The sequence below is a fragment of the Buteo buteo genome, chromosome 12 (genome assembly GCF_964188355.1).
Source record: "Buteo buteo chromosome 12, bButBut1.hap1.1, whole genome shotgun sequence".
Classification (NCBI taxonomy): Eukaryota; Metazoa; Chordata; class Aves; order Accipitriformes; family Accipitridae; genus Buteo; species Buteo buteo.
In genome coordinates, this window is record NC_134182.1 from 26,693,588 (window position 1) to 26,719,906 (window position 26,319).

Below are 26,319 nucleotides of genomic sequence, written 5' to 3' on the forward strand. Positions count from 1 at the left end.
AGTATCATTCCTAGCTCCCTTTTTCTTAACTCACACTACTCAGGATCATAACACGAGGTAGGCTACCCACAAAGGAGAGATGAGAATCACTATGGACTTGCTATCTGCTGTAGATTTATTGCAGGTAGCAAGCAGCCTGGGAGCACCAGGCAGCCTCTCCTGTATGTCATCTGCTACACACAGCCACTGTGTTTGGGTGGGGTGACAGAAGAGGCACTGCTTGTTCCCAGCTTGCATTGCAGGCGGTGGAATGAGAGAGGCTAGAAACCATTAAGCACTTTTAGGTGCAATAGCGTGATTGTACCAAGTCACTAATTTGCATGCAGAGACAACCCTTGCTGTGATAGCAGAAAAGCTGGCTGGAGAGCCAGGCAGCAGCACAGGCAGAGGGCCAAGATGGTGAGTGGCTAATTGATGATGGTGGTACGCATATGCGTACAGTTAGCACACCCTGCCAGAATTCACCGGCGCTCAGCCCTGCACTTACAGCTGCCTCCCAGCACCAGTGTTATATTTTGGACTATGGGTATGGGCAAAAGCTAGAGCTTAAGGCTTTACCACTACTTTATTCAGCTAAGCTTTCCAATGGATCTGTCAGCACTAATTGTTCCAGTATCGCCAAGCTGGAGTGGAACCAAAGCAAGTCTGCTTTCAGTCCTCAGGACAGGCTTTGGACCCAAGATCCTACCTGTGGTTGAGGAATGAGGCAGTTTGTGCTCATTGTGCAAGGAAAGAGCTGATGTGGGGGCTTCAGCAGAGGGGGCTCACCTGAGGACTTGCGTGGGAAGCTGCCACGCTCTCTGATGACAGGCACGCTGGGCAGTGAGGGCCTGTTGACCCGCTTCCTCAAGGCACTACCAACGCGCTCTCTACGTGCATTGCTCATGCTGGGGGAAGTGAACTCTGTCCCATTGACAGGCGGTGGCCCAAAACCTGCAGAGGCTGAAAAGGACCTTGTAAGTGAAGAGTGCTGGACAGGGTGGCTACAGGCTTGGAAAGGGCTAGAAAACTTGCTGGAGCTGGGTAACATCCCTTTGTTGTCCCAGACAACTCCAAGCATAAATAACAGTTGCCTTCTAATGTGGGACAGTGATCACAGAATCATAAAACAGTTTGGGTTGGAAGGGACCCTTAAAGGTCATCTAGTCCAACCCCCCTGCAATGAGCAGGGACATCTTCAACTAGAGCAGGTTGCTCAGAGCCCCGTCCAGCCTGACCTTGAACACCTCCAATGATGGGGCATCGACAACTTCTCTGGGCAACCTGTTGCGGTGTTTCACCATCCTGATTGTAAAAAACATCTTCCTTATATCTGACCTAAATCTACCCTCTTTTAGTTTAAAACTGAATGCAGTGATGCTTTCCCTAAGAATGAGGAAAACTCAGTACTGCTTTTCTTTCGCTTTCCTGTTTCAGAGGCTGGATAGAGAAGTTACATTTCTGGGGCTCCCACCTCAGCACTCCTCATCAGCACTTCACAAAATAATAGCAAGAAAAAGAGCAGATAACCTTGTCATTGCCCTTGGGCTGAGTGCTGACTTTTAAGTTCCCTGCCACTGCACTCGTGGTAGCGCATGCAGCAGTACAATCAGAGCCCGTCAGCTGCAATTAAGTCAGTAACACTGCTTGCTCATGTGGGTAAAACATAAGCACTGGCTAAGGGCGCCAGCATGGCTCTGCAATGCAAGCTCCTCAGCAAGGAGTGCTGTGACCAGGATAATCTGTCCTATCACGTGAGCAGGATCTTTTGTGTTTTAATTAGAAATGGTTTCATTTTGTTTCTTCCAAGTTGCACCTTGGTTGAAAAGCATTCTTTTGGACTCATCCATTCCCTTTTCCTGGAGGCTACTCTCAGTTAGAGAGTCGGCAGCCCCAATGTAGTTTGCAAGACAGAATTATCTAGCCTGAAAGACTTTGTAGAAGGGGGGAAGGTGATAATCCGTGACTGACTCAGGGTGGGCCACAGGCAAGACACTTCATACCTCTGTATTTTCCTTTGGAAAATGGAAATAAATTCTCTTCTAATTTCCACTTAGATGCAAGTGTAACAGCCTTCCAGTCTGATTTCATAGACACTTGCACCACTATGCAAATAGCAAGCAAGTGAACAAAAAGGCCTACAACTATAGCAACCACTTACTTTCTTCAGCTGCATCCCCAGGGTCAACGCTCTGTGTAGGGAGTTGCAGGGACTTTTCCTTTTCTCTCTCTTTCTCCTTCTCTCTCTCTTTCTCCTTCTCTCTCTCTTTCTCCTTTTCTCTACGCAATAGCTCCAGCTGTTTCATTCGCTTCTGGTCTATTTTCTTCTGAGCTGACTTAGACAAGGTAACACGGATCTAGTCGCAAAGGAAATACATCATGGGGCATAAAGAGAGATACACAAAGCATACACAACACCTCTTCAGGAACACAGTGGTATAGCGTCATAGTCTTTAATGCAGCTCCATATACATCCCAATAGTTTCAGAAGAACTCCTCCTTTCCTCACTGTGGCATACAATTACACCAAGTTATGTATAACACTTTACTACTGTAACTTTCCACTGGTCCAAGACACTGTTTCTCAATCTATGTCAGGAAGCCCTGCTCGATCTAAGAGAGTCAGGAGTGCTCCGAGATGTAAGAAGAGCTCACATGACCAGCGAACAGGCAGTTCAGTTCCCTCAGGCCAGGGTGGGGGAACAAAAACTATCTGCAATAACCAGCAATGAGAGGTAATTTGCTGCTTCCTAACACTCACGGCCAGTAATTGCAGCTGCTTCTCACTTCCTTGCTTCTGAAGGATTCAGCTGCTCTCTGAAAACACATGAGTCCAAAAAAGGAGTCATGTGAAAACAAGTTGGAGAAACATTGGTCTTAATGAATAGAAAAATTGAGAATGAGAGGGCTGGGAGATACAGCAAGAAAGGTAACCAAGGAAAATTAAGCTCTCCCATTTTATTTTGCAGCCTTGCTTACACTCAATATTATAATCTTTGCTTCTGTGCTTCCAAGCATGCACTTTGCACATGTTCGCTGATGTGTAACTTGCTCTGCCATTCAGATGTGCTCTAAATTGGCCTTCGTACATAAAGAATGCTTCTGGCATAACCTTAGCGCCATCTCCCAACCAGTGACTTCTGTACCAGTGAAAATGCTCAAGCAGTTGCTCTGCAGCTTTCAAATGTATTCCCAAGAGAATCCACTCCCCAAGAGAGGAAGACTATGATTTTCAGTGACATTTTGTGCTAAGCACTGAACACTCACTGAAAAGGAAGCCTGCTCACCCCTGTCCTTAGCCCTTACCCTTCCATTGCTGTCCTTCAAGTCGTCGTCACTCAGAAGGGGAGCGCTCATGAGATGATCCATCTTCTCGGCCTGGCTGGGTGGGAGGCCAGTTAACTGGGGCACGGGTTCACATAAACGTCTGGGAGACTTCATGCCACCAACAGGTTGATGCTTGAGAACAGGCAAGACGGGTGCCAGAGTCTGGAGCTCTAATAAGACATGGATATAGCTTGTGTATGAGAAAAGCGAGGTACATATGACCTCTCCAAACAGATGGAGTACTACCATACTGCACTGGCAGCAGAAATGACATTACTCTGTTGGCCATCAGACTCAAACCTACCGCATGATAAAGGCCTCAGCCCTTGGCTTCTGGTGAACAGCTAGCTGTGTTTGATAGAGAAGAGCAGAGAGATGGAGATTGCTCTTGCCAAAAAGGTTCTTATCTGTTCCTATCCATTCTGATTTTAGTAAACATCCTCTTCTTCCTAGTTACTAAAAGAACTCCTGCTTTTTAATGGCTATATGCCTTTGTAGAGGTAAGAATCAACATTTCCTCCTCTTCGCTGGAATATTTTAGAGGGCATTTAGAGAAAAGCTTAGGATTGCTAGAGTGTTACCAAAACCAGAACTGTGTTCTTGAGGTTAGAGAATTCATTCTCCCCAAGGAGTTTCATTCCAAATTGCAGCAGATCAGCCCACTTTCTGGGCAGCCTGACTAAAGGCTGATTTTCTTAATGGGAACAGCACAGTGCAGCTCCTTCTGAAATACTCTCCAAACAGAGCTGTTAAAACTCAGAGAACTAATCATTCCTAACATGGCTTTGCAGATGATAAAATCATGTGATAGCCAAGCAGGAAAAAAGGAATAACTTTCTTACATCAGGATTTTTTTCCCTGCAGAATGGTCAGATCAATAATAAAAGAGAGAGATGGTTTAACAATATAGCTCATTTCTAGTCCAGAATGTATCCAGCAAAACTGTCACCTTACTTAACTCAGCAGTACTTCTCCCTAGTTGCATTCAGCATACTAGCTGCATACCAGTAATAAAGGAATCGTTCCCATAAGCCCGTTGGGAATGATTATTTGGCGGAACTAACACTGAGCTAAGGGACCAGTGGATCTTCTGCCTTCTTCTGCACCAGCAAAATTATTTGTTAAATTCTCATCTCTCCTATCACTACAAACCCACAGATGGCAAAGGGACAGCAATGGTGTCAGTGAGGTTTTCAACTTAAAAGTATTGGCTAACACAGATGCACCAGACACCACATTTTGTCTCGCAGAAGTCTTATTACTAGTAATAATGCAAGGTGGGGAGGGGGAGAAGCCAGTAGGCATCTCCTACCCCAGCCTCCGTTTGCAATACTGACATATGCAGATAGAGTAGGGGAAAAGATTTGTAATCATAAAGCTAGCATATGTGGTTTGAAGTAAATGAGTTGCACAGAGGAAACTTCAGTTCATTACTCAGGATTGAGTTTAGGCTTGTGCTTTAAGAGGATGGAAAGCTCAGATCCTGCATAGGCTGGATCCTTTTTTGAGTCTCTTTCTCTGGAAATGGAAAATTCACAAGGACTTCCTATCACACAAGGTTTCACTATTTCTCCCAGTGCAAAAAATAAGCAATATTGATGAATCTACTTCAGATCTCAAAGGGTTTGGTTCAGAAACTGCACCAATGGAAGGTTTTCTCCTTCAAGTGTAGGAGGAAGGAGTGGGAACATTTCTCATTTCATGTGAAATGCCTCATCTTTCTCTAATCTTCATGACATTAGAGAGTGTGCAGGGGGACAAAAGGTATGAGCATGAGGTAGAGGAATGTTTTCTTTTCCTACTGTGCATTTCCAGGGCCCCAAGGTACCCCTCCAGCTCCTGTCATTCATAACTCCATGCTGGAGTCATTTTCACTGGATCACCAGAGCACATTTCCCAGTGACTGGGTTCTGGGGGAGCCGTCTGAGCACACCAAGGAATTAAAAAAAGTTACAGGATGGTTTTCAACCAAACTTTCACAATGCCACCCATGGGTCAGGATTCCTATTGTCATTTTAGGACAGCCATGCCTTGTACCTACCTAGAGATTCAAGGGTCTTCTCTTCATTGCTTCTGCCTGATCTTGGCCTTAAGAGAATTGAGGATAAAAGAATATATGAAGAGATAGAAAAAGAAAGGGGGGATAGCATTAAAGGAGGCAAACTTTCTTAGCATGGTCGTTCCAATGAAGGAGCAAATGCAACCCATAAAACCAACAATATGCAAAGTTGATTAATTGCCATTAAACTTTCAGTTGCTGGAGTCACACAGAGCTCATCAAGCTCCAGCTGAAACACAGGAGTCATTCTTCAATTTGGGCCTTAAATATCCAATTTTGCTGTCTCTCCTTTTGGAGATAAGTGGCTCACTGTTACATACATCCTTCCTGAATCAGCAAGAGATGTTAAGCCAGTCATAAGTCTGTATTGTGGGCAGCTACCTTTATACTGCTGCAGAAGCCTAACTTTGCCTGGTCATGACTTCAACTGATGAGAGTATCTTGGTTACACATGGTAATACCACTGCTGTCTCCTGAGAAGAATATTACACCTCCCTGCTCTTTCAAGAAGAAAAAGGGGTTTTTCCAACTCAACTGGTAGGTAAGGATATTCAGATTGCGCTTTAAAAGCCATGCTGAAGCTTTTAAATTGGAACTATATTTCTATGACTCCTTATTTATTGTTATAACTAGGATAAGGTTGACAGCTAGATTTCCCCGTGCATATCCAAGCAAATATCTTTCCATCAGTTACAGCCCTGTAACTGTTCTCTAGCACCTTGCCCCCTTTGATCTTAAAACCATATGTAAATATTAAACGTCTATAGGATTATACATCTATAAACTGAGATTTACCTGGGCTCTCATTTCACAGTGAAGGCCCAGACACGACACAGAGAAGTTACGACTGACATTTACAGAAGCAGCATCTGAATTTGCAGGCAGCTATACAATAGCCAATATTTGCCTTAACATATTCTTGCAGGTACAGAAATTGGCAGTCAAAGATCACACACAAAACCAGATGCTGTATTCAGATCCATGGAATACAGTTCCCAAATGGCACCACAAAGATTACAGAATGAATCAGTATCAGAGTCCGGCAGAGGACCTGCTTTTAAGGTCCTCTTAAGTCCTGCTTCCTCCACACCCCCCCCACCCCTGCCCTTAGAGTGTATGATGTTGGTTTTGACATTGTGCTGGATCATCATATATAAGAAAAAATTGTGAATGCACAGAAGTTTGCGTAAACATATTGGAAAGCTGACTGTGAAAAACAACCTCAAGAGACAAGAAGTGTGAGGTGAATGGCATATTAGAGAGGCGGTCACCTTGGCTTACCTCATCTCCAGACCCTCTTGGAAAACCAGGTGCTGAGAGCTTGGAAGAGGCACTGCAGCACTGCCAGGAGCCCCATCAGATGGTCTTGCTGGCTTGGAGACAGGGGGAATCAAAGCCACTCTCATTGACTTCTTCCCATCTCCACCACTGCAAGGGAAGGGCAGCGGGGAAGCCTGGAAATAGTAGAACACAGCACTCAGCTTGAGCATCCAACCTTCCCCCTTTGATGTCTCAAAAAGTTTAGCCATGCTTTTAGCTAGGACTTGGCAGGAGAAGAAAAGTAAAGCTGGTGGAGCAGCTTGGCCTAGGATGGGCAATGGGAAGAAAAGTGGTGAGGGAGAGACCATGTCCCACACTGTTGCCAGGTCTCTCCCTTCGCTCACCTCTCTGGCAGTGGCTGCATTCCCACCTGACATCCGTCTGCTTGGCATAAGGATGTTCTGGGGTGCCATTGCCTCTATTAGCCTTTCTGATGGTATGGGAATGGGTTTAGATCACTATCCTCTCGCTGTCCCTAAAGCGCCTACCAGCCATTGCTGAACTCCAGCCAAGTCCCCACAAAGTCATTTTGCACGCTGTCAAAACTTGCTTTTTTCAAGCCCGTAATTTTTTCCGCTCCTGCCCTTCCTACAGTCCCCAACCAGCCTTTCGGCCCAGATGCTAATGTGCTCTCAGGTTGCTTGGTTCTCTCCAGCTTCCACGCAATCCATCATCTCAAGCTCACTGTCATTTATGAAGTTCAGCAGAGCTCCCTACCCTGCTGCTCTGTGTAGGGTCTCCCTGCCTGCTGAAATTACTTCAGGCTCCCCATGCCATGGCTAGGAAGGGGGGTGGAGGGAGCAGGGGCAAACGCATACCCTTCCTTAGTATCCCATCATTCTTGTTACAGCTAAAGAGCCAAATCAGGACCTGTTCAAACTCCAGTGAAACCAACAGAGTTAACGTGAGGGATACATTTGGCCCTCTATCTGCAGGGCTGAAATAAAGTGCGCTAGCCTTATATTAGGTATCCTGTTTACAAAAGCCGTTATTCATCTGCCTTCTCCTCCCCACCATGGCAAAACAAAAACAACTGCAGCTTCTGCCCCTCCTGCAAAGGCAATTGAGTAGATGGGGTCTGGACTCCATTCCCCATGGCCAGAATTGCCAGTTCCCGTAACTTACCCCTGGGCAGACCCATGGGAGAGGATGAAGCTGCACAGAAGCTGCTGAACTCCAGAAATATTATTCAAGATAACTGTGCAGAAGGACATAGCTGTACAACTCAAAAGCTGAGGCAACCTAAACTTTAGTTTGGAGGACTGCCTGCTCCAGCAAACATCTTTTTCCAACTAAAGCAGACAGAGCTGATATGAAAAGCCACCAAGACACTGGTGGGTCTGCAACAGTAACTGCAATGTACAGATGGTTCACAGGTACATGTATTTCACTAACTGTAGAAGGATATGCTTGACCAGATTAGACACATTTAGCTGCTCCGACTGGTTGCTGGTGTTTTTTCAATCATAAAACACAGCGGGAGCCATTAAAGAGCATAGAAACTATTTAAAGCCCTCTTCTCCCACTGATAGATGTTGAGGACATGAAGTCTGCAGTACACGTGTTGCAAAGACAGCCTGAAGCGTGATGTCCAGCTGAGCTCTTCCTTGGCTCAGCTGCTTCCCTGGGCTCACACCACAGGGGAAGAAGATCTCAGAGCTCTGCCTACAGGAAATAAACTGAAGATCCATCACATGTGATATGGCTTGGTTTCCTTACTTTATGTCCTTTTCCCTCTGACATCAACTCCTTGTTATTCCCATCACTGTCATCACAGCCTGTGTCGTTTTCCCCATGCTCCTGCTCTCCGTTGCTCATCCTGCTGGGCTCTGAGAAAGGAAGGCTGTTCGGGATGGGAGACGTGGACTTGGAGGTTACCAGGAGCCTCTGGGAAGGTGACCTAGAAACTACTGCCTTCAGGGTAACCCCCTCACAGTCACTGCAGTCAGTCAGGCCTGCAAAGTGGAGACACAAAGCGTAATAGAAGCAGCAATACAAACTTAAAGCACCTGAAGCTAGATATTTCATCGGACAGATTTCTTGGAAACTTCTAAATAACTGCACAGGGAAACATGCTCATGCTGGCAGCCACTTGAAGCAGGCCAGTGGACAATACTTTCCCACTTCCACAGAGCCACCAGAGGAACACCCTGGTCCTCCAGGCTCTTGTCAGGCAACAGGGAGCCCACGGACCTGTACTTACACAGAATACCTCTCCTGCACGTACACCCTTCTGCTCCTCTCCCTGCCCCACAGTTGTACACCCTTACAGCAACAGGAGGGCTACACAGGGGACCGAGAGCTGGGCAGGTTATCGCAGGGGGGCACGTGCAGGGGAGAAATGTTCACTGGGAATGTGCGCTACCTCTGTAGGCTGGGGAAAGACCCTTCTTTCCACAAGAGAGCATGCAGGCTCCCACCTTACCTCTCTGTGAGGCTAACAGGTCCTCAGACATCATCCTTGTCTTCAGCTTGTCCTTGATCTGAATGCTTTCCAGGGCAGCACTGCTCACATCCCTCTCTCGGGGGTCCTGGGTCAAGGCTTCGTGAGAAAGGCGGGGGAGACATCCTCCAGCCCCAGTGCTGAGGTCAAGCATGCTAGCCTTGCTGAACCAGCCAGGCACAGGAGAGATCGCCCTCGGGTGCACAAATTTCCTAACTCCATCCCCATACCGTGAACTGGGCTGCTTCTTCATCTGCGTTGTTAATATGGACTGAAAAGAAGCTGTAGATCAGGTAAAAGGGAACAAGTGAGCTAGCTGACCTCGCATATTTACAATCAGCCCATCTAATGAGTGAGGCATTCAACTTTTTTTTAATCATTCAGAAGATCAGTTTGGTTTTAATTTTCATAAACTAGCATCAGTTTAATTCTTCTGAACAGCATTGAGCTAGCAAGCCAGGAGAGAGAGGTTGAAGGCCCCACTGGTAAGAGGGAAAAAAAGATTCCCATTTCAGGACTTGGCTTCTGTGAAAGCTACCAATAGACCCACACGGTGCTACTGGTTATTTCTGGAAAGCATAAAGACATGTCAGCAAGTAGGCAGACCTTGCCAGTGTTTCTACAGCACCATCCCATCCCCAAGGTCTGATCTGATGGGCAAGCAGAGGAAGAACTGGGAATTTACCTATTGCAAGACCACATATTGATAGCAACGCTAGGAACAGAACTCACATCTCATTCCCATGCCAAATTTATAGCCAGTTGGGCCACAGGCCCTGTCCTGGCTGGCAGTAGTAGTGATTTGGCTACTGTTGATAAAGGAGAAAGCACAATGAACTAGTGACAGAGAGATGTGATGCCATGCATACCACTGGAGGAGGGCAGGATCATCTGCAGAGCTCTGCCAGCCACCTATTCTGACACGGAGCCAGCACATGAGGACTGACCTCCAAGGACCATTTCTCCCTGAAATCGGGGGGGGGGATTCCATTTGGCTGAGGCCACCATTGCATATTCAACCCCTTTCCATTCTCACCTTCTTCAGTGATCCAACTACTGCCACAAAACTGCAAGTTCGAATCAATGCTTCCACCTCGCAGAGCTGTGTATCTGGGTTTGAATCTGGGAAAGGTCCCGTAGTACAGAGCAACAGAGGCGTGGTACTTAGCCTTAAAATAAGGACAGTACAAATACTCAAATTTGCAGCATTTGATATAGAGAGGTAAAAACAGACACCCTTTCTCCATAGAAGACTAACACACTGTGCTGGTTTTGGCTGGGATAGAGTTAATTTTCTTCATAGTAGCTAGTATGGGGCTATGTTTTGGATTTGTGCTGAAAACAGCCTCAGTAATACAGGGATGTTTTAGTTACTGCTGAGCAGTGCTTACCCAGAGCCAAGGCCTTTTCTGCTTCTCAGCCCACCCCACCAGCGAGGAGCTGGGGGGGCACAAGGAGTTGGGAGAGGACACAGCTGGGACAGCTGACCCCAACTGACCCGAGGGATATCCCAGACTATATGAAGTCATGCTCACCCTATAAAGCTGGGCGATAAAGAAGGAAGGGGGGGGGGGGGGGGCGGGGGGAGTGGTGTTTGGAGTGATAGTATTTTGTCTTCCCAAGTAACCACTAGGTATGATAGAGCCCTGCTTTCCTGGAGATGGCTGAACACCTGCCTGCTGATGGGAAGTGGTGAATTAATTCCTTATTTTGCTTTGCTTGCACATGCAGCTTTTGCTTTACCTATTGAACTATAGCTCAACCCATGAATTCTCTCACTTTTACCCTTCCAATTCCCTCCCCCATCTCACCAGGGGCGAGGAAGCAAGCGGCTGTGTGGTTCTTATTTGCCAGCTGGAGTCAAACCAGGATACATACCAGCACTGACCCGCACTCCTGACCGCTACAACTGTCTGTTTGACTGCAGCCTAGTCTGCCTGGGGTGGAACGGCCATTCCAGCGCTACGGCAACGGAACGTTCTACTAATTTGCATACGTTTCCGTTGGTGGCCCAGCCAGGACTTACAGAGCTCTTTCCTTTCCTTTCAAAGGGCAGGCAACCCACAACAGTCGTTAGGATTTGGCAATGTCTAGGAAGTAGAAGCTTTCCAAAACTAGTTTGAAAGTCCTTTGTTTCTGTAATTCCCAGTCAATTTGGGGTTGGGGTTTCTTGGTTTGTTTATTTCTCATCACAATAAAGAAAGTAGGAAGACACAAACAATGACTCACCAGGTGTTATACTAAAAGAAGGTTTGCACTCTGCATTAGATGTCCCCAATATTCAGTGGGCTTGTTTGATTACTGTATTTGTATGATGCAAATTGTCCATCCAAACAGTCTCCTTGTAGGGTTTAGGGTTTATTTCCGCGGGGTCCGGACGATAGAACACCAATATGATGATTAAAGTCGCCCCTTTATTGAGCCTAGCTGATCATTCTTATACACTTCTCTAAGTTGTTTAGAAACTCTGATTGGTTGCTGCATGCAAGCATTTGGTGTCCACGCGCACAAGCATAAACGGTGATTGGTTACATCGGTACTGTCCACGCGCACAAACGTAAGATAAAGTTAGTTATACCCGCTCTGTACACGTGCATAAACATAGGACATAATTGGCCGTATTAATTAGAGCATGCAAGACTTGTCTTAGTCCAATTGGTCAAGATAAGCCCCTGAACTGAGGTTGGTTGTGCCAAGTTCCCTTTATCGTGGAATGTGCACCTGTGTTTTTCTAACTGGGATCTTTCTTTTTCTATCTTCTTGTTTAGTCTGTTCAAAGCCTTCTAAAGGCGTCTGGAACACTCTTGTGACCATGAGCCACCTTCAGGCCCGATAACTAAGTTCCATATAATTGAACCCTACATCTCCCCCCCCTTTTTTTTTTTTGTTTTTTTTTTTTTGTTTCAATTAACACAGCCTTACTTGATCTATCAATTAATTTTTAAACACGTTGCAACATACAAGGATGGACCATCTTGTACATTCTTGTGCCGTCTTGCTCCGCAAACTCAGCCCAGCAATCAGTAGGTGTCAGCTTTATGTGGGCGTCCCCACGGAGGCAGCTATGGTCTTGCTGTACACCAGCCTGATGCGCTTTGGAAAATCCCGGTATTTATATATTTGTAGAGGAACGGATTTTAGCACACGTGGCCAGCGGGTGCCAAAATCCGCCTCATCTGGAAACCTATGACGCATGCGCTCGCTGGCCAGGCGCGCTGCACGAGTCATAGCCATCTTGTCTATTTGTTCATGGGCTTTGTGATGCGGTTGCAATGCACTGAGAATTTTGATCTGTTATGTTAGCCAAGATGACCTACGCATTAGTTTTTGGCTGAGGTGGTATTCGTATTGCCACACCATCTATGATGCTCCGGATGATGATGATCATGTAAATTGAACAGAAGTCCATTGTGGGCTTGCACCTGTGAAAACACAAGCATAATCTCGCCCCAGGTTATTAATGAAAAAGTGGACTTCCCCATTGCTCTGTTTCTAGATTCTTAACTAAGTCAATGACCTTACCTCTAATTTTAGTTTTAACTAACTCACTTTTTTTTTTTTTTTTTTTAAAATGACTACATATCAGGGTATCTTAAAACTAGTTCCACACTCGGTTCTTAAGAGTAATGTTTCACCGAGTGCTGGCCAATATTAAATCATATATATATATATCTGCTATAAGAACTCTAAACTGCTTATTCTCTATACGATTAGGTATAGGTTAGTAGGTTAGTTGGTTAGTTAAATGTCTATTATAATGGTTACACACACAAAAAAAAAATTTTTTTTTTTTTTTTTTTTTTTTGACTATCCTTTCTACCCACTCGCACTAAGATACATATCTAAAGCCGGTATCATACTCCGCGTTTTTCACACGCATTCTTAATTTCCACATTGACTGCCGGTCTCCGTCGTGATTTGTCTAGTCGGTCTGTCTAGGGCTTCGGGACCTGCTGATGTCTCCGCTGCCTCTTGCTCTCGATCTTCTGAGTTGTTTGTGTCATCTGGTCACTCAATCCACGGCTTGACCCATTTTGCCGGTACCCAATGGGGCTGTTCGTTACCTGTGGAAACACAAGCATACCCTCTTCCCCAAGTAAATAATTTGCAAGGTCCCTGCCATTGCTTTAAAACTGGATCAAATACTGAAACCTGCGGCTGATATTTATCAACATTGTTGTTCTCACACATATGCCTATTAATTGGGATCTGATCCTCAGTGCCACGTGGCTGTAGCCAATTCAAAACATACAGTGCTTTACTTACTAATTCTTGAGGGGTACAATGCCGCATGTCTTCCCCTGTTTTTAAAATGTTTAAACGAGTCTTTAATGTCCGATGTGCTCGTTCAACGATAGCTTGGCCAGTAGAATTATGGGGTATGCCAAAATTATGAGCTACCCCCCACAGCTGTAAAAATGTTTCTAATGACTGTGCGCGATATCCCGGGCCATTGTCTGTTTTAATTTCTGTTGGTACTCCCATGGCCGCAAATGCTGCCAATAGGTGCTTAATTACGGCCTTGGCATTGGTTGATACATGAACAGTAGCCCACATAAGGTTCGAATATGTGTCAATAGATACATGAATGAAATTTTATCTCCCAAAACTGGGATACTCCGTAACATCTGTTTGCCAAATTTGCAATGGTGATAATCCCCGGGGGTTCACCCCTTGTGGTTGTAAGCTTGGAATATTCGCACAGTTTGGGCAGGCAGCAAGAATAGCTCTGGTTTGTTGTAAGGGAAGATTAAATTGTCTACTCAGCGCTTTTGCCAACTGATGGTAAAATTTATGGGATAGCAGCGCTTGCCCAAACAAATCAGGCTTGGGTGTATTAGAACGAACGTTTGCATTGGCTACTACCAGTCGATCTGCGCACGCATTACCTTCCACAATGAATCCTGGCAACGTTGTATGACTACGAATATGATCGATAAAAAATAAGTCTGTCCGTTTTTCTAATAGCATCCATAATTTCAAAAAATGTCATAAACAGCTGCTTATTATTTACAGTTTTTAGCAAGGACCTATGCATACGTTTGACTACCCCAACGACATACTGAGAATCCGAAATAATGTTGACAGGTGTTTTATCCCACCTTTTGAAAACAGCGCATACAGCTAATAGCTCAAGCACCTGTACTGACCCCTCTGGCAAAATGACTTCGGACTTCCAGGATCCGTCCTGAAGATACACAAATCCCGCTTTACCCGTTCTGCTGCTAGCATCAGTAAAAAACGGTAATGGCCTCCAGCGGCTTTTCGCTGCAAATAGAGCGTGGTTCCATTGTTAACATTGTTTTAAAGAATGGGTGAGGGGGGTAGTGATTATCCACTTCCCCCTTGAAGTCCAGCAGAGCTACTGCAAGACAGTCATTTTTCATCATGGCATTATTCACAATATCAAGTGACATAGGTAAAATAATTTTGTCCATTTGCCTCCCTGAAATTTGTATTGCCCTCACCCCTGCTTTTTGAATGCACATTCCCAGAGCTTCAATTCTAGTGACTACCGTTTTTGACATGCTAGCAGGCAAGAATATCCATTCTAGTATTACCAATGGGTTTTGTTTCTGTCGCTCATCCCACTGACCCAAAATTCCCACAACTTCCTTATCTGAGTTATATACATATAAATTCATGGGTAAATCAGGGATATATCTGCCAGACATAGATGATGTAATTTTTTGCTCAATTGCTGTCAAGGCTTGCTGTCCCGATGCATTTAGTTGTAGTACAGAAGTTAAGCTATTGCTGCCCCGCAATAAGTCCAGCAGTGGTTGTAAGTCTGTATTTGTGATACCACAATAAGGCCAAATCCACTGTAGGTCTCCGACAAGTTTTTGTACATCATGTATATTTCATATGTCTTTGTGTAGCGACAGCTTTTGTGGACAAACAGAGGCTTCCGCAACTTGCAAACCCTAATATAGTGTTAATGGTGTTCCATCTTTTTTAAACCTTGATCGACAGTCACTGGCTTTGTGTCCGAACTTGTCGCACTTGTTACAGACCCCAGGAGAGTTTGACTGACTGCTGTTAGTTAGTGCTGGCATAGATCGAGGCTGCGTTGCTATGCGTTGGGGGCACGCACGTCTCAAATGCCCCGGTTGACCACACCGATAACACGCTAAGGGGTCTTTGTGTGGGCCGCGGTCTCCTTTTCCCTGTTGCACTATCGGTCGTAATGCTACCGCAAGCGCTGCAGCGTGAGCTTCAGCATGTATTTTAGCTTTCTCTTGTTCCTGTATCAGAGGTAAGCGATTACAAGCCTCTATGACATCCACTAATGTAGCTGTACATGGAAGCGACGCAATGATTTGTCTGCATTTTGCATTCGCGTTTTGAATAGCTAAGTCCTTTCCGACCGCAGCTTTCGCTTTGGGGGTTAAGGTGGGCGACGCATCGACAGCAGTTTTTAAACGGTCAAGGAATTTCATGTACGGCTCCTCTTCCCCTTGTATGATTTGAGAATATGGTGGGACTGGTTTACCCACTTGGGGCACCTCTGAAATAGCTTCCAGAGCTAGTTGTTGTGCCAATTGTAAAATCTCTGGTCTTAATGCAGCCTGAACGGGACCAGTAGCAAACTGTCCCATGCCAAGTAACATATCAACACTGACAAATGCAAGTGGATTTTGTGCCCCAGCATCTAAATTTCTCACCTGGGCTTCTTCTGCTTTCTGTCTCCACCGATCATGAAACAGCAACCTCTGAGTTGGTTCAAAGAACATTTCCACCAAAATCTTTATATCCGCTGGCACTAAGGTTTGTGCCTTAAAAAATTGTTGTATCATTTGTTGTACATACTTATTGTCTATTCCATATTGCATGATGGCTTTTTGCAGTTCTCGAACTGTTTTCCAGTCCAGAGGCGCTCATTGTTGCTTTCCTCCTGGTTCAGTGAACACGGGAAATGATCCGATAGTAGGTGGCAGTGTTATTCCTTCTATAGTGGCTTGTTCAATAATTCCGCGCCAACGTTGTCCCGGCGAAAAAGACGGATCGCTGGGTGGTGGTGGTGGGGGTCCTGCCCGGGCTGGTTCCGTGTTTTGTAAGGGCGGGTCTGTTAGCCGTCACATTCCTTTGTATCTATCCTCGTATCTCTCTTCAGACCCTTTTCCCTCATCAGGCATTAATTCCCCTTTTTGTACACACAGGTTAATCAGTTCTTGCGTTTTATCCTTGAGGGATTTTTCTTCCCCATTGCCCACCATTTTAGCAAAAGAATCCATACTTTCCACGATCGCAGTTACTGCTTTCTCATATTTCTTTCTCGTCAACGGCTGCCCACCTTTACCCCCGTCTCTTTTCCGCATTTCCTCCAGCAATTCTAACATTTTCTATTTTTGCTCTATTATTAGAGTAGCCAAGTCCTTGTTTGCATTATTTGAATCAGGGTATATGCTCGGTATAATTTGTTCATGTTGAACGGTGGTACCTGGGGGCTGTTTTCTTGTAGGTGGATTTTTACTCAGTCCCTGATTCTGTAGGGTTTCCTTTAATTGTACGGTTAGGGAGGCTTGGAAACTGTCAGATTGCTGATTAATATCGGCAGTCCCAGGGAGTGGAGCAGAAGTCAAGGGCACAGGAGCACGCAGACAAGCTCCAAAAAGTCTCTCTCGCTGCATTATGTTTTTCTCCCCGCTTTTCCCTTTCGCTTGCGGTTGGAGAGAGAGAGCAGCAAAAGCAGACGCAGATGCTTTACGATCTGCTTTCATTTCTTGCAGAGTTGTCTTAATCAATTTCCATAAAGTTGCAAGACCTTTAACTTCTTTAGACCCGTCACTAATTTCATCCCATAGGGAGGTTCCGATAGCTTTCCAGGTACTAAGTTCAAAAGCCGTACCAACACTAATTAAAAGGTTTCTGTCCTTTTTAATATCTGTCTCTGTTTTTTCAACCAGCCTCGTAAATATCTTTCCGGCTGCCTTTTCTTTCGCAGATGTTGCGATACCCATGCCGCCCTTTTTACCAACGTAAGCTTACGATTTACCTGCTTCTCCCGAGCAGTGTTGTCCTGCTTCTCCCGAGCAGTGTTGTCCTGCCTCTCTCGAGCAGTGTCCGGCGCTGTCTTTCAAGCCACCGTGGTCCGCAGCAATTCCCCGCCTTTTCAGTAGCATTGCCTCTTGTTCCTCTTCGGATCACGTCGGGGTCACCAAATGCAGGGTTTAGGGTTTATTTCCGCGGGGTCCGGACGATAGAACACCAATATGATGATTAAAGTCGCCCCTTTATTGAGCCTAGCTGATCATTCTTATACACTTCTCTAAGTTGTTTAGAAACTCTGATTGGTTGCTGCATGCAAGCATTTGGTGTCCACGCGCACAAGCATAAACGGTGATTGGTTACATCGGTACTGTCCACGCGCACAAACGTAAGATAAAGTTAGTTATACCCGCTCTGTACACGCGCATAAACATAGGACATAATTGGCCGTATTAATTAGAGCATGCAAGACTTGTCTTAGTCCAATTGGTCAAGATAAGCCCCTGAACTGAGGTTGGTTGTGCCAAGTTCCCTTTATCGTGGAATGTGCACCTGTGTTTTTCTAACTGGGATCTTTCTTTTTCTATCTTCTTGTTTAGTCTGTTCAAAGCCTTCTAAAGGCGTCTGGAACACTCTTGTGACCATGAGCCACCTTCAGGCCCGATAACTAAGTTCCATATAATTGAACCCTACACTCCTTTTTTCTGCTTCATTATTACACAGGTTTATTCCCTACTTTCTTTACTGCAGAGACACTCAAAACCAACATAAACATGGCCTGCCTCAAAAAAGAATTTCTCATCTTGGCTGTTCCTGAAAATTCAAAATTATACACAGCATGTTTCCCTACCCCTTGTCCTGACCAATATCCTCCCCACTACGCAGCCTCTGAGGCTGGGCTCTCAGCATGAAGATGCACTTGTACAGCATGAAGAATAGCTGCTGCACTTGCCAGCATCTCCAGGGTCTCGTGATCAGCGCTTTGAATGCAGGTTTTGTACACGCTCTGCCTCCCTGAGCCGAGCAGCATTCCTGGGCAGTGGCACGGCCGCTGTAGGCGAACATCTTCCAGGCAAAGGCTGCAGGAACGGGATTGCAACAAGCCCTGGATGAAGAAGTCTCCGGTCTGCTGCAGCCCTTCACCTGCTGCGAAATCATCTTGTGTTTCCATGGCAGGGGAGGCAAGGGGCTCTTTGCAGATGAGAGTCTACTCGATGTGCCGCTGGTCGCTGGGCCTGATACAACTGCTGGTGGGTTTCCCAGCAGCATCAGGAGCCTATATGGAAAAATAACACTGCTAGTGCAAGTGACAGCCACCGATCCCTGGCATTGCCCCGCATACAGGGGTTCCTGCATATGAAACTGCTCAAGTCAGGTGGTGTTAAAACAGCATAAAAATATATTCAAGCTATGCATTTTCCAAATTCTGTCAAAATCATGGCCACAAACTCCAAATGCTGGAGGAAGACTGCTGTCGGCATAACGGGGGAGACATAACTCCGCCCCAGCAGCTGTTCTCCCCATGGCTGTATGAGCATGGCAGCCGAGGCAAGGCTCTCACCGCACCCACTGCTGCTGGCCCCAGTGCAGCATGCTGGAGTTGTTCCCACTGAACTCGGCACTGCCGCTGCAGCAGGAGCATCATTTCACACATTTGATAACAAAGAGTTTGAAGGCCACATTGGACTTGCCCCAAGAGCAACCAAAAAAATGGGGGTTAGAATCATTTGCTCCTTTTTAATACAAATGTACCTGGAATTAAGGGGGGGGGGGGGGGGGGCGGCACCGGGCTAACAATACTGGAGACTGGTGTGTAACCCCTATTCTCTAGCATTTTCCACCCATCTGCAAGATTTTTTTCCATAGAAAGGGATAGGTAAGATTTTATCACACATCCATGGGTAATTCTGAGCCACAATTTAAAACACAAGCCAAATACTGCCAGATCTGCCACCAAGTGGGAAAGGAAGGAGAAAAGCAGTTGAAACAACTGCCCTTGTAGCTAAATTGCCTGCATTTATAGTGTTGCCGAGTTACCTATAGCACTTGCAGCACCTCAGAAAGCCTGAGGCTATGGCATAACGCATATTTAGGGATGCCAGCTATCCAGAAACTATATGCCACGCTCACATCAACAAATGCACATCCCACAGGGCCAGTGGAGTTGTAGACGGTGTTACAGGGCACAGGTATATGAGAGTAAAGGAAGTTTAGGCTTAGCCCTTCAGGTTAGTGCTATAGCAAAACGTGACACTCATCAGCTTCAGTCCCTGCAGTCTGTTTCCTTACCAGTTTGATTTCTTTCACTTCAAAACTCTCTATAGAGATTTCTTTTCACCTTCTGACAGACTTTAGTCACTATACGGGACTTGGGCTTCCTTAAACATATCAGCCCATTTCTTATGGCCTAAGTGAGAGGTAAGAGGGGATTTTGCAGAGCGTGCCTTAGGATCAGAGGTCAGAATGGTAAGCCAGCAGTAAAATTCCTATAAACGTCAGTAAGTACAGAAGGATGCCAGTGTGAACCGCTTTTGAAAATCCACTCATGGGTGCCTCCAAAGCTCTGCAAACAGAGCGACTATCACATGGTAGCTCAGTGCAGCCAGAAGGATCAATCACAGACACAGTTCAGTTAAAGTATTACAGAAGGAAAAATGCCTCTGCACTCGGTGGAAGCAAAGGCAGGTCCCTATTCATTTGTTCTGTAAGCTTAAAACAAATAACAAGGAATGCTGTACAAGGACTTGAGGTACCCTACCATCAATCAAACTTACAATCAGATAAAATGGCATCCTCAAGCAAATTTTAATAGAAATTGTTCGTATTGCAGCAAGGCCCTGTGCTGCTCCACCCCCTGCCCAAAAGATTTAACTCTGCTCAAAAGCTATCAAAGCATTCATCTGGAGTAAAACAAGTGATTTCAGAAAGGCTGGAGTTAGCGGAGACAGTTAACCCACTTCTGGCTTTCACTCTTTTTGTTAGTCTAGATAAATTCACAGAGACAGCTTAAGGTCAATGAATGAAGGTGCTTGGAGAGCTTTTAGAGCCTAATTCCCATTACTTTCAACAAAAGGCAGGCACTAAACACCCTTAAAAATACAAATATAGGTCTATTTGGACTGTACTTTAAAACAAGGCATAGAGGTATCATTGCAAGTGGGACTAGGACATAAAGCAGGGATTAAGGTATATTTTCTTTGGTCTCATTGCATAGGATGAATATCTAAGAAATATGCCAGCAGCAATTTTGCCTGGTTAAGATCACCTCCTAAATGAAGCTGAGCATGTCCCATTGCTTAAGGTATTAAAAATGCCCAAAAGAAAGCAGTAAGTACCAGAAATTAATCTATCCTGTAGCTAAAACAGAGGCTGCCTCTACCACTGACTTAACCCTGTTGCACAAAGTCAGGCTCTCCATGCCTCAGTTTTGTTCCTCTGCCAGTCTGTCCTACCTAAATGCTAGCATGCTATAAAGCATAATTAGGAAGGGCATTACTTATGGCACCTCCATGACCCCCAAAGACTTGATTGCCTAAATTCAGGGCATAGTACCTAATTCAGGCCAGCTACATGATATGGAAAGCCCCAAATGTACAGCTATATAGGGCCACCCCTTTCTCCCTTGCACTGAAACCACTGTAACCCAAATGATAATAGCAGAGCAGTTTGCCTGCAGCCTGGGGGAAGCACTGGGTGTGCAGGATTCATCTTTTGCCACTGTTGACAGGAGCATGGAAAACAAGCTGGTGCCATTCTCTGTACAGAGGAGAACAGTAGCAGTGGTTCACTGCTGAGTGAAAAAAAGCGTTAGAAAATGGCTTTCTGAAGAAGAAAAAATGGAACACAGCTGCATGTGAACAGCTCCAGGCCCTGGTGATGTTTCAATAGACAGTAACTGTACTCCTTGTCATCCTTCTGCTGGGTTAATCAAAAGGAAACGCATCCTTTGGGATTTTCAGCTTCTTTGGATCATTAGCACCCAGTAAATGAAAACAGAGATTATTTAATGCTATCATTACTTTCTTTCCCAATTAACAAGCTATTTCTCTGGTGGCTTCCCAGCACAGCAAACATACAGTATTGTTATGTGAAACATGCTGATTCCAACAACCCTACAGAGCCCGTCAGGACTGGAGCCACTGTGGAGGTTGAACCCAGTATCTCACCAGCCAGAGGCTAGTTGTGAGGATAAAATGGAATTGGAGTGATGACAGTTGTTTGGGGTTTTTTTGGCCAGAGGATTTCAGCTTGCAGGGCCATAACGTGTCTGTAGGATGAAGTTTTTATGTAGAGTAAAAAGCCATCGCCCAGTGGACCTGGGCAGTTTCCCCAGGCCTGCAGGAGAATCACAAGGCAGGTCCCTGTGCTACTAATTGCATCTCTCCCCACTTTTCTAAGTTCTTGGTGTCAAAGCCACTTAGGTTAGACACACAGGTCACAAGAAGTGCTCCTGTATCTTTCTGCACAATGATCCAAGCAAGATAACACAGCCAAAATCTGTTTTCTCTTACCATTTTGAGGAATTTCTGAACCAGCAAACTTGCTTCCTCATATATTTACTGTGCATGGCAAGAAGCACAGACAAAAGATGTAACGTGAAAAGCATCGCCCACGTGATGCTCTTTTTACAAGTTGTGCCCTCAGCATTCATTTGGAAGATCTTAAAAGTTCAATGTCCCTATCGAAAGCTCCTACAATGGCTGCTTCTCAGCAGAGCAGGGCTGCTCAACCATGAAACTGACGTGCGGAAAACAGACTCCACAATCGGTGAGATTGTAAAGTAGGTATGTTTATTCAGCGCTGGGCAGCACGGGGTGGGGGGGGGTAGTCCCACCAAAGTCGTGCGCGCCGTCGGGCCTAATTGTGCAGGTTAAGTACATGTTCTACACACATATTCATTAGATTTCCGAGAAATGTTATACATATTCCTTAGTTTTCCAGGAAACTATTAGCATATGCAAATGTCTTTTACGCAGGCGCATTGAAGGTCTCTGGTGGTCTTCGGAAGTCCTCTGGTGGTCTTCCATAGTCTTCCTCACTTGTCCGCTATTTGACCCTCCTCAGATGATTCTGCTTTCGGTCACGAAGGCCCATCTTGCTTGGCTTTTTGTGCCTGTTTCATCAAACTTTGTAGAAACAGTTAGCCTTCGCTGCGTCCTTGAGGCCTGCTGCTTGTGGGTGCCTCTGGCTCAGATTGAACAGCCCCATTGTGTCTCTCGTTCGCTATGTATCTATTCTTTTAATCATCCCACACTGCGCAGTATGGTCTTTTACATATTTTGATACATCAGTGCTCGTTAGTGCTTTTATTATCTAAGTTCTCAGTGGTGTAAAATCATATGGTTAGTTTAAGTTAAATTATCTACAAGGATGAGAACAAAAGCAGGAGTTCTTGTCTTTTCTGGCCCTATCTATTCAAGCAAGGTCTCTACTTGTGCCTTCTTAACAAGATCGTAAATACATCAAACATTTAATTAAGTTTTGTGATTGTTCATGGTTCCTTCTTGCTCATCACTCCCAAGTACCAGTCTCTGACAGGCTTAATCCTTGAGGAACACCAGTCTTTGGTATGTAAAGTTACAGAGAGAAACAACCATTAAGCAATTAGCAGTTTGCTCTCTATATCAAAACAAGAGTTACCACAAGCAGCAGCTTACGCAGGGCAGCAAATGAAGAGTTGAGAATAAGCTGATCTGAATGCCAAACCTCATTAGCTCCTTCAAAAAGCACTTGAACAAGCCCTCATTCCAGCTCTAATGAGGTGTTGTGCTGGACACCACGGTTATTTGAGTACTGTACACAAGTTTGCTCCCACTGAGCACTGCGACGGTCTCTGTTAGAGCTGTGGCCCAGAGCGGTTGTTCCCCAAAGGTGGGTGATTGATTGCTCTCTGGGCTCCTGTGACTGCCAGACACAATGAGATGAGGAGAAGCCAAGTACACTGACACACCTTTGCCTTGAGCATAACCCAGCCTGGACCAAAAGCATTGAAAGATTTCCCCTCCTTATCGAGGCACTTTGAAGAAGACCCTGAAACTGCGAGATGCTGAGGCCATGCAGGGGTTTGCAGAGCACCTCATGCAGAGAGGTCCTCGCCCTGAGGGGCCTCCAGCTGCTAATGCCGTATGAACATAAATTAGCTGACAGCAGTAAAGCTGCGGGGCCTAGCGCTAGAAAAAGCAGGCACCGATCAGCTGCTGCCATCTCTTCTGAGAGCAGGTCTTCACAGCACGTGGGATTTCTGCCATGAAGGACTCTTGGAAAGGCTCTAAATGCCCAACACTCAAGGCTTGGCTACAGAAGCAGTCACAATCAGCACCTTGAACTAATATATCCTCAAATTAAGTCCAACCAGTGGCCCATGTCTTGAAATGCTAGGCCAGCTGTTTGTTGGTTCACACTGGTTTCTTGTAAAAGCATTTTCCTTAGAAATACCAGGCTTGTCTGCCTCAGTGCCTTCCTCTCAGCTGCCTCAGGGAGAGCGGTCTCCCACCCCATACTCCTGTGTGAAGCCATCCCAGAGGGCTACTAAAATATGTTCCCTGGCCAGTAGTTTTCTCCTGATAGGGCCCTGCATACTGTTCCACACATCTTTCGTAAAGGCACAAACCAACTCCAAGCAGTCTGACTAGAGCAGGTTTCCACAAACAGCTGCATAAATCCAAGATAACTCCAAGTGAGCATCCTAAGGGCTCTGTCCTGTTCCTGTGTAATCACCAGGCAGGGAAATTCTCAATGATATGAAGCAATTTCATTCAGTTGCAACCTGGGATCCGAGTTCTGTATTGAAATTTTTCATTATGAGTAACAAGCATTGGGAGCATGAGGTGCAGGGCTGACATGCAAAAACAGGAGCATATCCTTTAACGAGACCAGCTTAATTGTCCATTTTACTACTCTTATGTCTATTCCACTAAAGTCCCAGTACTGTTGTTAGTGCTGTATGAACCTTGAAATACAACAGTTCCCACCGCTTAGAATTTATTCCCTGGTCTTTACAGTATCTAAGCACCTCTGTTTTGTTCAGGGCCTAAGTCTGCTCTTCAAGCATCACTGAAATATTTAAAGCCTCCTGTGCTGGTTTTGGCTGGGATAGAGTCAATTTTCTTCACAGTAGCTAGTATGGGGCTATGTTTTGGATTTGTGCTGAAAACGGTGTTGATAACACAGGGATGTTTTCATTATCACTGAGCAGTGCTTACCCAGAGCCAAGGCCTTTTCTGCTTCTCAGCCCACCCCACCAGCGAGGAGCTGGGGGGGCACAAGGAGTTGGGAGAGGACACAGCCGGGACAGCTGACCCCAGCTGACCCGAGGGATATCCCAGACCATATGACGTCGTGCTCACCCTATAAAGCTGGGGGATAAAGAAGGAAGGGGGGGGGTGGTGTTTGGAGTACTGGCATTTGTCTTCTCAAGTAACCGTTACACGTGATGGAGCCCTGCTTTCCTAGAGATGGCTGAATACCTGCCTGCTGATGGGAAGTGTTGTATGGATTCCTTGTTTTGCTTTGCTTGTGTGCATAGCTTTTGCTTTACCTATTAAAATGTCTTTATCTCAGCTCACAAGTTTTTCTCACTTTAACCCTTCTGATTCTCTCCCCCATCCCACTGTGAGGGAGGTGAGTGAGCGGCTGTGTGGTGCTTAGTTGCCAGCTGGGGTTAAAGCACACCACCTCCATTCACCTAACCTACAAGGTATCACCTAACTCCAAGGGATTTAAATCCCTAGAGCGCCCAAGTGTCCATGGGCTCACGCCTGCTAAACACAGGAGGTGTCTTGCATCTGACCTGCTGCTTAGAGCCCCACACCATGGTGCCCAGAGGCCCCAATGCAGGATCTTCAGTCAAGGTGGACAAATTACTATTTTTCAACATCTACCAGCTGGCAGCATTGGGTGAGCTGGAGAGGTAAAGGAGTAATAGGCTGTCTCTGCAGCAAACAGCAATGCTTTACAGGCAAGGGGACAAACAAGAGCTGCCAGATATGAACACGCAACACAGTACTGCTGCCTGATGAAACCTTGCAATGGTTTGGCTCACTGACCTGACAGAAAATACCACGTTTCCAAACTGCCATCACTTCCAACATCCAAAAGTGAACACAGCCGAAGAAGAGCATGGAAAGTGGAAGACTGCAGAAGCAGGCTAGCTCTACTGCTGATTCATTGCCTGGCCTGCAAAGAAATAGAAATATAAATCTCAAGGCCAGAAATACAAATCTTAAGGCCAGAAAAAAGTTAGGAGCGTATAAGCGTGACCTCTGCAGGCCGCAGATTTTTTAACAAGTCAACTTTTGCTTCTTACAGGTCAGTATCTCCAACGGAAAAATGCAAATGATGCTTGGAAGCTTTGCAAAGCTCTCAAATGCCCTGGGGTGATGGATATTATGCAAATAGGAGCAGTTACCACTGTCATTACAGCAGCAGTCTCTGCAGCAAAGCCCCAGCTTGCTAAATTGTTAGGGGTGAGGGAGCACAGATATTACCAGGAAGAAAGGGAATGAAAAAACAAGTGAAGCAAAGGCATTATCTCCGGAGAGAGAAGGAGAGAAACGGAGGGAGAAAGTAACCAGCAAACACCTCTGATAATGTGCAGAGTCCCTGTATCTCAATCCTTCAGAGAGTTTGGTTTGTCCTCCCCCTACTGCTGTGGCAGGCCAGCATCTCTGCACCCTAAAAGAAATTCAAGATGTGTTAGACCATGGCTCTTTCCTCCTCTTCCTCCTACGCCTTTCCCAGATTCAATTTTCAGAGCTTCATGCTTTTAGTAAAAAACGCCTTTGAAAACAGAGGCTAACCTGGAGGCAAGTTTGTTCGTCAGCGTGATATCGCTTTGGGACTGGGCATTTACGTATCAGAGAGACTGTGAGCTCACTAAAGTTTGCTTCTACTCTCTTTGCTTGCAGGAAAATGCACTTTTCCCCCACATCCTTTGGAGTGAGGTGCCATGCTTAAACTCAGTGAAACGCAGCAATTTAAACCATTGGCAAGAGCAGACTTGATTACCATCCTGCAGGGGTGAACCCTCACCCCCGGGAGCCATATAACACTGACCTAAACCTCAGCAGGGCCCGCTTCAGAAAGTTGATTTGAGTTCGACCTTCCTTGATTCTACCTGGAAAATAACAGTGTGAGCCCAGGAAGGACCAAAGGTGCAGTGTTTGCTTTTTGGCCTCAGTCAGAGCAAGGGGAGTTTGAG

The 26,319-nt window shown here is 45.7% G+C and overlaps 1 protein-coding gene across 1 annotated transcript in view; it reads right to left on the bottom strand.

Annotated features, from left to right (window-relative positions):
• The window catches only part of LOC142038096 (TOG array regulator of axonemal microtubules protein 2-like), a 38,653-nt gene extending 20,362 nt beyond the window's left edge, over positions 1–18,291 (bottom strand). The window contains exons 1-10 of the mRNA XM_075043143.1: positions 18,266–18,291; positions 10,149–10,298; positions 9,111–9,322; positions 8,405–8,640; positions 6,647–6,819; positions 5,348–5,394; positions 3,286–3,476; positions 2,264–2,336; positions 2,141–2,227; positions 769–933 (exon numbers count right to left, since the gene is read on the bottom strand). Coding sequence (XP_074899244.1) covers positions 769–933; positions 2,141–2,227; positions 2,264–2,336; positions 3,286–3,476; positions 5,348–5,394; positions 6,647–6,819; positions 8,405–8,640; positions 9,111–9,322; positions 10,149–10,298; positions 18,266–18,291 — 1,360 coding nt within the window. The remainder of the gene's footprint in view (positions 1–768; positions 934–2,140; positions 2,228–2,263; positions 2,337–3,285; positions 3,477–5,347; positions 5,395–6,646; positions 6,820–8,404; positions 8,641–9,110; positions 9,323–10,148; positions 10,299–18,265) is intronic.
• Positions 18,292–26,319: the final 8,028 nt, after the last annotated feature.